This window comes from Rhamphochromis sp. 'chilingali', assembly GCF_963969265.1.
Source record: "Rhamphochromis sp. 'chilingali' genome assembly, chromosome: 7".
In the NCBI taxonomy this organism is placed as follows: Eukaryota; Metazoa; Chordata; class Actinopteri; order Cichliformes; family Cichlidae; genus Rhamphochromis; species Rhamphochromis sp. 'chilingali'.
In genome coordinates this window covers 22,056,892-22,069,345 of record NC_137934.1, presented here as the reverse complement: position 1 = coordinate 22,069,345, position 12,454 = coordinate 22,056,892, and the positions used below count along the sequence as shown (strand labels likewise).

The 12,454-nt window shown below is 38.7% G+C and overlaps 1 protein-coding gene across 1 annotated transcript; it reads right to left on the bottom strand.

Moving 5' to 3' along the window:
• Nucleotides 1–1,856: 1,856 nt before the first annotated feature.
• On the bottom strand, nucleotides 1,857–8,396 carry LOC308400322 (uncharacterized protein). The gene is made up of 2 exons (XM_080887962.1): nucleotides 7,891–8,396; nucleotides 1,857–2,904 (listed from the first exon to the last, which is right to left on the bottom strand). The coding sequence occupies exons 1-2, from the start codon at nucleotides 8,148–8,150 to the stop codon at nucleotides 2,649–2,651; spliced, it is 516 nt and encodes a 171-aa protein (XP_080744088.1). The 5' UTR covers nucleotides 8,151–8,396; the 3' UTR covers nucleotides 1,857–2,648.
• Between the last annotated feature and the right edge of the window lie 4,058 nt (nucleotides 8,397–12,454).

Here is a 12,454-nt window from a genome sequence, read left to right as displayed (position 1 = left end):
AACATCAGACATGGACTTTCAAAATAAAACAGGAAACATGACACAGACTGAACTAAAGACACAGATTCGCACGCACTGCAACAGAGGGAACAGAGACGTGGGACTAGGGCAGACACAGACACTGACTGGACACGGGGATATAGCAACTAAGGATACACAGAGATGCGAACTAGACAAAGGAATACAGCTGACAGGGGAGACAGAGCAACTAGAAAAGACAGAGACATAAACCATCAGACAGAACTCAAAGAAACCAAAGACTAGAAATATAAATAATATAATAAACTCAAAAACCATGGGTCAACGACCCAGGCATCCTAACAGACAGCAGTTTTGGATAATCGCAGAATCATTTCCATGATAAACAGAAACCTCTTCACAACACTCTCCAGGTGGAAGATGTATCTATATCCAAGTCTACCATAAAAACAAGACTGGATTAAAGTAAATACAGAGGATTCACTGCAAGAGGCAAGTCATTCATAAGCCTCAAAGACAGAAAGGCTAGATTGGACTTTGCAAAAAAAAAAAAAAAAAAAAAAAAAAAACATCCAAAAGAGCCAACACAGTTCTGGAAAAACATTCTTTGGAAAGACAAAATGATGATCAACCTCTATGAGAATGATGGCAAGAAAGAAGTATGGAGAAGGTGGGGAATAGCTCATTATCCAAAGTGTACCACATCACTTACGGTGTGTTCACACCGAACGCGATGGACGCGAATAGAGCGTCAGGTTTACATGTAAAGTCAATGGAAAGGCGCGATGACGCGCGATTGCGGGTCCCGCGAAAATTCGGAAGCAGATTTGCGTCGCGAAAACGCCAAAACGCGTGAAACGCGCGTCAGTGTAGCGCGTCTGGCGCGTTTGACTCGCGAATAAAACCACGCGCGTGAGTTTTTGTGTTGCATTTTGTGCATACGCGCGTTTCGCGTCTACCGCTCGAGTTGGAAAAATCTGAACTCCAGCGTCAAATCGCGCCGCGACAACCAATCAGGAGCCTGGTGACGTGGCTGTTACCTAGGTCAAAGGGGCAGATCCAGCCAAAGCCTTTCATACTTCAATGGAGGGGAAGGCTAATCAATGCGGTAGCAAACAACTCGGAGCTGTACAACACCAGCTGCTTTCTGAACCGAGACAGGAATAAAAAGGACCGAGCTTGGAGGAGATATGTGAAGAGATCGGGCAACCTGGTAAGTTCATTCATTTCTCTTTTGAAAGTTTTCACTGACCCGGGGAAGCCGCACAAAAGCTAGCAAGCCACCGCTATTTTCCCACTGACGTACAAATACCGTTCTGCTTTTATGCATGTTGTCATTTAGGAATATATTTTATTGTTTATTAATAAACAGCACACAGTGGTCCCGCTGTTCATCCGTCACTGCTTTGCTTTTTCGCTGATTTTTTTATTGCACAGTACAGCATTGCATTCTGCAGCCTGATTGACAAATCTCCTGCGCTTGCCAAATTTATCACGTTTGGTTTTGATAACCATCGCGTCCAATAGAAAAAACAGCACAAAAACACCCATAACTATGAGCCTCATTCGGAAATAGACACCTGCACCGCGAGGGGAAAAGGCGCACGAAAGTGGCGGGCAGATGAAGACAAACCGCGGCATAATAATACTTTTACGTTTTGCAATCTACAAAGGTTTGCACTTTGAGAATCAATTGTGAGAACTGTGACCAGGGGCTAGTTATTCTGAGAACCCCTGCAATAAATGAGGGACCACTGTCTACTCTACGATTATTATATCCAACCTGTTAACATTTAATACTGTATTGATAGAACGAACTGATTCTGCAGCAGAGCATCCCCAGTCCCTGAGCTCCTGCTGCTATACCCACAGATATGTACAGCAAGCACTGATACCTTTTTAGTCGGTGGGATTCCCTTGTGATCACCTTTACTAAATATCTACAACCAATCTGATTATATCCTGTTATTGTTTTTTTTTTTTTTCAATGTTGAAATTAAAATCTAGTAGCAGCCTTCTCATTTCTTTGTGTTTTGTGCTGTTTTACAGGCCCACAGAGGAGGACGGCTCCGAGGCAGATGAGGGACGGGTCCCAGGACGGTCCATCGGCGGTGGAGCTGGCCATCCTGGAGTCCCTGAAGAGGCCACACCAGTCTCCAATGGAGCATTTCCTCCTCAGCCTTGTTCCTGCTCTGGAGAGCAGCTGGTCCTTTTTATTCCTGTCTCTCTGTAAATTCTTATATTTTATATATTTATGTTTAATGTTTTTCTGTTTGAGACTTTTAATATTATTTCAAATAAATGTTTATAATGACTAATGTCTCAGTTCTACTACACAGCAAATGTTGGCACACGACTTGACACATGTAGAATTTATTTCATATTATACTAATGACAAAATATACTGATACAGTGGGATGCAGAAGTTTGGGCAACCTTGTTAATAGACATTATTTTCCTGTATAAATCGTTGGTTGTTACAATAAAAAATGTCAGTTAAATATCATACAGGAGACACACACAGTGATATTTGAGAAGTGAAAAGAAGTTTACTGGATTTACAGAAAGTGTGCAATAATTGTTTAAACAAAATCAAGCAGGTGCATCAATTTGGGCACCACAAAAAAGAAATGAAATGAATATTTAGTGTATATCAATGTGTGTGTCTCCTATATGATATATGGGGTGCCTTTGTCTGGACGTGCTTCCCATCCAGAGCTGCACAGCACAGAGGGAAGTTCCAGCGCTCCTGGAATCCCTCTGTGATGGACCGCCAGTCTCCAGGTGAAGGCACAGCCATGAAGTCGTCCACTAGACAGTCCCAGATGGACGTCGCTGCCTGGGGGGGTGATCTGGCTCACCGTGGACACACCGACTCTGAAACTGAACGCGATGGTCCTGAAGGAGTCCCCGGTGACAAGGAACCTGGACAAAATTGTTCAAAATTAGTATTATGTGTACTGCAGTTACAAAATACATTATTCAAATTCCAAAATACTTTTGTGATGTCAGATATAAATCACAAAACTTAAATCTTACATAAAACATTTTGTAATTATAAGGATAATTACAAAATGTATATTAGATAATATCTAAAACAGTTGTGTTTTGTTTTAACTTTAACATATCATAATTTGATTGGTAGCAACTTTTGCCACTACAGTGAGCCAATCACTCATAATTCCTAAACATGTCAATCAGGTAGGAATGAAGTAAGACATTAATAGAAATAAAGAGTTGTGTGTTGACATGTAGCCCTTTCCTTGCTTAAATCATTAATATTTTTGAAAAATTAATCTGTGATAAGACAGCTTATCAAGATAGAACCATGTAACTAAAGATGAACCAAACTGTTCAGTTTTATCTAACTCTGTTTTAATAAAGGCTGTGACCCATGCTATAGAGTCTGACAGCTGCAGGGATTATATACAAATATTCAACTATCCCAGAATTAAACCAGGTCTAAATAAAAAGGAGTGAGTATCACTACAAGGTTAACTCAGTGGTCCTAATGCTACAGTTTGATATCAGCAAACACCGAGCGCATACATTGATGTGACACCACAGCCATGTGTTACACACTGAAGGACGACAGGGTTCATTCAGGTGCACATGAAGATTTATTGCGCTGAAACACAGCAAAACAATTCAGTGTTACTGGCGGCTTCCATTGTAATAACTGGCCTGCGTTACTTTTGTGGCATTACGTGTAATGGCCACGTATTAATCAGCCCTTAACACACAGAGAAAATGACCAGTAACAATAGACAACATAACATGTACTGGCTGGTCTATCTCCTATAACTTTAACTGAAACCAGCTAATAGTTTCCTTTCACCTTACTGATGGGACAACACGGTTACAGAGATTAATGCAGGAGGCTAACATGACTTAGCTAACGCACAAATGTTACTAGCCTTACCCACAGATAACGTGAAACAACTCCCTTATTCACTCACATTAAACACCATATAAACAAGAATTACACTCCAAACATGTTAAATAAGCATCAACTTTACATAAATGTATGTAGTTCTCGTATATTGCTCTCACCTGAAACACAGCAAAACAATTCAGTGTTACTGGTATGGAACGCCAGGACTGCCATAATGAATTAATTAAATACACCATTAAATAATTAATTAAATGTGGCAATAATTAATTAAAATTGGAATTAATTAATTAAATAAATAGTTATGACACATGTAATTAATTAATTATTGACACATTTAATTAATTATTTATGTATTTCACATTTTAATTAATTATTGACACATGTAATTAATTAATTATTGACACATTTAATTAATTATTTATGTATTTCACATTTTAATTAATTATTGACACATTTAATTAATTATTGACACATTTAATTAATTATTTAATGATATATTTATTTATTTCATTTTGGCAGTCCTGACGCCTGGCTCTCGTCATGAAATAATTTTATCTGTCAGCCTCACCCATCAAACTCAGGGGGCGGGGTTAACGCTGCCCATGCAGCTTCTCTAACATTTGATTGGTTGCCGTGCAAAGTAAGTCAAAACAGGTCGATCCTAGAAAATCGATTGCTTGTGTAGACTTGGGGCAGCCAGTTATCCCAGAATGCAGATCAAATCACAAGCAGCAATGGTGGTGGTGTAGTTTTAAAATACCCCGTTTTTCTGTCACCAGCTACACTTTTAACAGTGTTTTAGCCGCGAATGTCGCGACGTATGTCTGGTCAGGTTGTCAACATAGAACATGTTTGCAAAAGTGCTCAGATGTTTTCAGAGATTTCACTAGCTCTGCTAACAGTTAGCATGCAGAGTGCACCGAGGGGGTTACGTTAACCGGTTTGTTTACATATTCCACTCTCCGTGTTCCACATGTTGCATTCGCAGATTCTCATTTTCACCGAACGATCGTCTCTTTCCGCCTGGTCTTGTGTCTCTGTGCTTCTGTAACATAAAGAACGAGCTGACATTTTTCTCACGAAACCAGCGATCAGCTCAGCAGACCCTCAGTTTACCTGCATGCATCCTCCTCCTCATCTGTCAGCTGTTTAACACCTGCTGCTAATTCAAGAAACACGCCTAGTTACCTGGTGATAGTCACAGTTTAACTGGGCAGCCGGTGCTCGATATAACGCAATGTCAGCGCATTTTTCTGCACAAGATAAGTAAATATAGTGTTTTCCCTGAGCGCAGAGCTGCTGGAGCTCGTTTCCTTACAGAGCACTTTATAGGCGAACAGCTTTATCAGCGGCTGATGTCCAATCACCGGCACACAGCTTTCAAACCTCAGCTGAGTTTTAGCTCTCAGTGGTTAAACGCTGGACTTCATTCACTCAGGTTCTGTCTGTCGGGTCACGTTTACTTCGCTGTTTTATTTACAACTGAGCAAATCGGTTTGGCTGAGGTTAAAGTTACGTTTCATAACTGCATAGTTTCACAGACGTTTAATGGTTCACTGGCACATGTGTTAGACTGAACTATCATCTAAATATCATCTGTTTTTTAATAGTTATTCAACTGTATTCTAAGCACCAGCTGTCTGTTAGAATGTGATTTTTTTTCTCTCTCTGTTGGCAGAGGTATAAAAATGCGCAGGAAAATCTGACATGCATGGCGAACTTCACCGACGATATTTAGGGAGGAATAAACACACATCAAACATAAATGAACCATTTGTCTGTCTCCATAATTGAGAGAATTTTCTCTTCTTATGTCAACACTCTCTCTCTTTTTTTTTGCTTTTTTTTTGCTTTTTCGGTCATGTTATGTTTACCTGTCAAAGGCTTGTTACAAACTATGAAACACATTGTGCAGACTTCTGGATGTTAGAAGAAAACTAATACTGCTCATGAATGAGACTAAAGGCAGGAAGGTGTCCTTTAAAACTAAACATGTTAATAGGACCTCCCTGTTTATATCATAGTTTATGATATAGCACGTGTATTTCAGTAATAGCCTGCTGAGGCCACTATACGTGCTGGCCTCATATCAAATGTGAAGGCAGACTGAATCTATGTTTGACGTTTGTTTATATCTAATCTTCCTTTTCAAACATTTAAACAGCAGCGAGTCTGCAGCTGAGGGAATACAAATTCAAATTGTCGGAACAGGTTTGCTCGTTTCTTGGATTCATTTGGTGATTTATTAAATGTATAACTGTTATTCTAATCTGCTGCTGAGTCTCTTACACTTTTCTTTATGCTGTATATTTTCATGTCTCTGGAATAGTTGGAAGTTAGATAGTCAGCTGGGAAACTTTGTGTTAACTCATGGAGCTGAGGATATCGTGGATATGCTGACCTCGCTGCGTGGTGTACAGAGCGAGGTCAGCATGATTAATATTCACAATAAAAATATTAGCCGAACATCATGAAGTCTGTATGTGTTTCATAGTGTCGAACAACCTTTGTACAGTTAAAGCCAGCAGTTACTACATGACGGAAACACCAACGTTATCTCTTTTATGTGTTTATACACAGGTCACGCTGATTACTGAACAAAAACCCAAAGATCAGATGTTAAACAGATTTATTTGCTCTCTCTCCTCCTTAAACATGTTTTTAATGTTAGTTATAATTCAGAATTGGCGACTGAAACACGTAGGACACATAAGAACATCAGGAAATAAAACATCGATAAATATAACCTCAGTAAAAGAAGTCAGCGGGGGTTACTACAGCTGTGTACCGGGGCCTGCGCTTTGTCGGTGGGATTGCTTGCGAGGCGAGCGGGTCTATCCCACGCTTTGCCGTGAGACTGGGCAGACATCTCCGAAATCATCGAAACACTTTTGCAAAGAGGCTGTATCTTGACAAACCGACCAGACACATGAAGATTAAACCACTACATTCTCGGCTAAAAAAATATTAAAACGGTATTTGGTAACACACAAACAGGGTTTTTCAAAGCTCAGTTCTGTTAGCTTCCACATGCCGGTTGTTGTGTGCTAGAAACAATGGCCACCAGGCCAAAGCAATGGTTTTGACTCGATCAGCGTTAACCCCGCCCCCTGAGTTTGATGGGTGAGGCTGACAGATAAAATTATTTCATGATGAGAGCCAGGCGTCAGGACTGCCAAAATGAAATAAATAAATATATCATTAAATAATTAATTAAATGTGTCAATAATTAATGAAATGTGTCAATAATTAATTAAAATGTGAAATACATAAATAATTAATTAAATGTGTCAATAATTAATTAATTAAATGTGTCAATAATTAATTAAAATGTGAAATACATAAATAATTAATTAAATGTGTCAATAATTAATTAATTACATGTGTCATAACTATTTATTTAATTAATTAATTCCAATTTTAATTAATTATTGCCACATTTAATTAATTATTTAATGGTGTATTTAATTAATTCATTATGGCAGTCCTGGCGTTCCATAACTGGCGGCTTCCATTGTAATAACTGGCCTGCGTTACTTTTGTGAAGGATTATTTTGCCAGTTACTCGTTTGGCTGAGCCGCCACTGCCACCTACTGGCGAAACTAAATATCGCCCTAACATCACATCAGGTGGGAGCAAATGAGCTTTTCGCTCTGTGTTATGATGCAAACTATTGTCACAACAAATAGCAAAAAATGATGATGGGGGGTGGGCACGAACACATAAGGAACACATCTGAGACTTGTTCTTAATGCGCAAAATACTCAGGGCGCCACACATGCTATCATTCAAACACTGATAACAGCATAAATCGAATTAAATCGGGGCTTGATGAGAGCTTCTGAGTATCACTAGAAATATTATAGTCATCTCTGTACCACAGTTTGCTTTCAGTAAACACCGACAGCATTCACTGTTAGCATAGCACATCCATGTTAGCAGTGTATAACTGGATGGATTAGCATATTAGCACAGATATCAATAAAGGACTACCGTATTAAATAGTTTTACTAACCTCAGGCAGACGGACAGGCGCTCTGCAGGTGGGATTGAGCGTCTGTAGTTGGTGTCTAGGCGGGCAATGCTGGGACCGACGAGGGAAAGCAGGTCCTCAAACTGGCCGACGGTGATAGCGCTGGAATCGGCCGTCATCCAGGCGCAGCTCCTGGAGCAAGTGGTGAAACTCACCAAACTGCTCATGCCTCTGGAGGACCTGATGGACCCAGGTACGGCGAGGACGTCTTTTACGCTGCTGCTCTGCTCTCCACAGTACATAGAGAAGGGAGACTCTCTCTTCAAGCGCTAGCTCGATAGCTGCCATCTTGCAAAGATACCGGTCTGGCACAACTCCCTCCCACATTCCTCCCACATTTCCGGTTCACGCGCGTCAAAATATGATATTTTGACGCGCGATGGATTTTTCTTGGACACGCGTTGAGACGCGAATGTACACGCGTCAAATTAGGGGCGTTTGGGGCGTTTTATTCGCGTCCATCGCGTTCGGTGTGAACACACCGTTATAAACCACAAATAAACTGCAACTGAAAGCTGCTGCAGTAAAGCCTGGCAGAGCATTAAAAAGGAGGAAACCCAGCATCTGGTGATGTCCATGAGTTCAGGACTTCATGCTGTCATTGTCAACAAAGGATGTTCAAGCAAGTATTAGTAATGAGCATTTTAGTTTCAATTATTTAATTTATCTGATTACTTTTGAGCCCATTAAATGAAGGGATTGTGTTAATAATCACTTTAGTTCCTTACACTTTTATCCAGTCTTTTTGTTCAGCCCACTGAGCTGTAAGTCTACATTTCAACTGCATCTGAGTTAGTTTTAATTTAATATTCATTGTCGTAGTGTGTAGAGCCACAATTAGAAAAAAGTTATGTCCAAATATTTATGGAACTAACTGTACACATTTACACCCTAAACTGATCTCTTGATTTGAAACATTGGCCTTGCTTGCAGCACTGTAACAGCATATGTGTAACAGAAAGAAATTATATTGTTTGCTTTCACTCATTAACTATGAGTGACAGTAAACATAAAAATTAGTCCACTGGAAAAGCCATCCTAGTGACTGCATTACCCAGCTAGCTTGTTTGTACTTAAGGGTATTTCAAATAAGCCATAGCTTCTTAGCCTACAACACCCACTTACTCAGTCCAGCAGTTGTGTAAGTGGAACTGCAAAAACTTCCCTTTCTTTTCCAAGTGGATCCAGAGACAGTCCTAAACAACTGAGAGACACAATCACAATGCCTGTCCTGTCTGAGCATGCCTGAAGCACCTCACACAGGATATAGGAGGCAGGCTAGGTATGCAGGCAGATTACAGTACATCCTTTCAGGATGGAGGAACATCAGACCTACCCAGAGCCTGAGCCAGGCTGCTTACCCAATCTCCCCTTCCAGAGGCAGTGTTGGGAATCAGAACTTGCCCCTGTCCTTATTTATGTGCATATTTGTCATAATTAAATGTTTTGGATCAAACAACATGTAATATTAGGCAAAGACGACTTGGGGAAATACAAAATGCAGTGTAGTGATGTGTCGGTCGCGAACGAAATGGCCGACTCTTTGAAGTGAACGACGCGAGACGGCTCCTTATTGGGAGCTGTGGTTTTTTTGGGTTTTTTTTTTGCCTGTCCTGTTTGGCTCTTTTGCCATCAGAATTATTGTCTAAAGGCGAAGAAAGATGCCCAATGGATTTACTTTACCAAATGGACCATCCCAGCCTTGTCGTAATGGTCTATTTGATTCACCTTTTATTGTTTATTTTATTTTATTTTCACTTGGTAAATACGGGACAGATTTGACTAGGGAAAAGAAAGGGGAGAAAGAAAGAGGGAAAGAAAAACAGCGGGGATGGGGGATGGGGATAAAGGGCAAAAAACAAAAACCAACAAAATAAGCAGACAAAAAATACATATATCAATCACCTTGATCACCTGTTGAGAAAGAAAAAAGAGAAAACAAGCAGAAGAAAACAAAAGAGCAACATAGTAAACATCATCGTGATGATCTATGTGAATATAACAGTAAATACTAAATATTGAATATTATTGTGCAGCACGTAAGATCGACAGCGCACAGTGTGCTTTGAGGTAGGAGCCAAAAAGGGTGTAGTTTGTGTGTGTGAGCACCCGTGTGTACACCTGTGAGCATGAGCGCGCTTTAATTTAAAAGGTCCCTTCATGTAACTAGAAAGTGCATTTTCTGAAGAAACTGCAGTGTGAATGCTTGAATCTGAATGTATGCATTGAAATGAAATAATTACTGAATTTAAGTTAAAAATTTTGAATGAGATAAAAAAAAACCCCGAATTTAACCTGAAAACAAAAGTGCTGAACTGCTAAAAGCTGAAGGTTACACAGAAGAAGAAGTTGGAAAAAAGCTGAAAATGTTTTAATTGTAAATTAGAAAAACCTAAGAAATGAGAAAAGAACATTTAGAGTCAGAAAACATCTGAAAGAATATTAAAAGGTCATATTCTTTGAATCACTGAATGACTAAAATGTGATCCCTCCACTTGGACCCACACAGTTTAAAAAGTTTACATCTCTGAGCTTTGAAAGACAAGATGTTGGAAAAAGAACAACGATGGCGACGTTTTGAGGGTAAAATGATGGCTTTAACACTGTGGACACAGCAGCAGTTGAAAGAGAAGTGTTTAAGATTAATTTTGGCAGAGTGGCAGAGAGAGCTCGTTAAGCAGGCAGGTGTGAGCCTGGTTGCTATAGTGACCGCACCCAATGGCTCCATACACACGGACACAGAGATGCACCTCACTTTTGCTGCTTAAAATGAACAGAAAAGTCAGGCCGAAACAAATCGTTCCCAAATGAAAAGTAAAAGTCGTATTGACAAAATTCTTTCACTGTGAGCGACAGCAATGTCTAGTCTACCAAATTCTCAGTTTTCATGTCTGTGGAGTTTATTATATGGACGTGGTGACAGTGGAAAGACACCATGCTCTTCTGATTTTCAAACGAACCTTCTGAGCCATTTTAACATTAGAGTCTATGGAAGAGTTGGAGGGAGGAGGCTGTGCATTGGTGACATTTATGAAAGAACCATAACACCTAGTACAATAGTAAACACATTGGATGAAAGAGGACAGCCATGGCTACGTTTTGAGGGTAAAATCATACCTGTAGAGCAAATGCTGCGGACACAGCAGCAGTTTTAAAAAAGATTTTAAGATTATTTTTTTTGCTCCTCTCACTCTAGCAGTTGAGCTGCCTCACTCTAGCCCCAACATTCCGTCCCATACACACCCATTATAAACTCTGAAACGGGTGAAAAAACATCATGAAACTTAAACTGGAACTGAAGAAAAAGTATAATAGATATTGAAAAGATAAATGCAAGTTGAATAGTTGAATGTCTTGTCTTCGTTTTAAAGTTTGAATGGTGGCTCTATGTCAATGTATGTGGAAGTAGTAAGAGTTTAAAAATGAGTAAGTTGAATGAGGATTTGAAGGGTCTCCCCATTGAAATACATTATAAATTTTTGTTGAATAAAGTTGAATAAAATTAAAAATATAAATGTTAAAAATATGAAAAATGGAAGCAGTGTTGTCCAAAAGAATAGGAATCTAACGGTGTTGGAATGGTTTTTCTAAGTTGAACGGTTTTGAAGGAGTAGGATTACAAAAAACGTACGGAATACAGAATAAAATATAATAATAACTAGAAAAATTTGCATTTCCTGCGAAAATGCAGTGTGGATGCTTAAAGCTGAAGCTGTATGCAAAAAGTAGCTGAAAAAGCTGAAAAGTTGCAGAAATTGTAAAAACTTTGCAGAAGCAAAAGAAGTTTGCTAAAATGGAATAACTTAGCAGAACTGCAATATCTTAGAGGAAACATAATACTTGGCAGAAATACAATAGCATAGCAGAATTTAGCAGAAATATTGTAACTTACCAGAAACATGATAACTTCTCAAAAATACAAGAATTTAGGAGAAATAGTATAAGATAACAGAAAGAATATATTTAGCCAAAAATACTTAAACATTACAGAAACACTATGATTTAGAAAAATAGTACAACAGAGCAGAAATATTGTGATTTACCAGAGACACTGTGATGAACTATGAATATTGTAATTTTAAATTGAGACTATGTTTTAGCACAAATATTATAATTTGGCAGAAATACTATAATTTAGCAGAAATACTATATTAAGCACAAATCCTATAAAAAGCAGAAATGGTATGATTAAGCACAAATACTACATTTAGTAGAAATACTTTGTTTTAGCACAAATCCCATAAAAAGCAGAAATACTGTACTATGATTTAGTAGAAAAACTATAATTAATCAGAAATACTAAATTTAGCAGAAATACTATATTAAGCACAAATACTATGAAAAGCAGAAATAGTATGATTAAGCATAAATACTACATTTAGCAGAAATACTATATTAAGCACAAATCCTATAAAAGCAGAAATAGTATATTAAGCACAAATCTTATAAAATAGCAGAAACAGTATGATTTAGCACAATAGTAATAAGTTAAACAGAAAAATTGGAAAAGCAAAATGGACAGCTGAAAAAATGCTGAACATGCTGA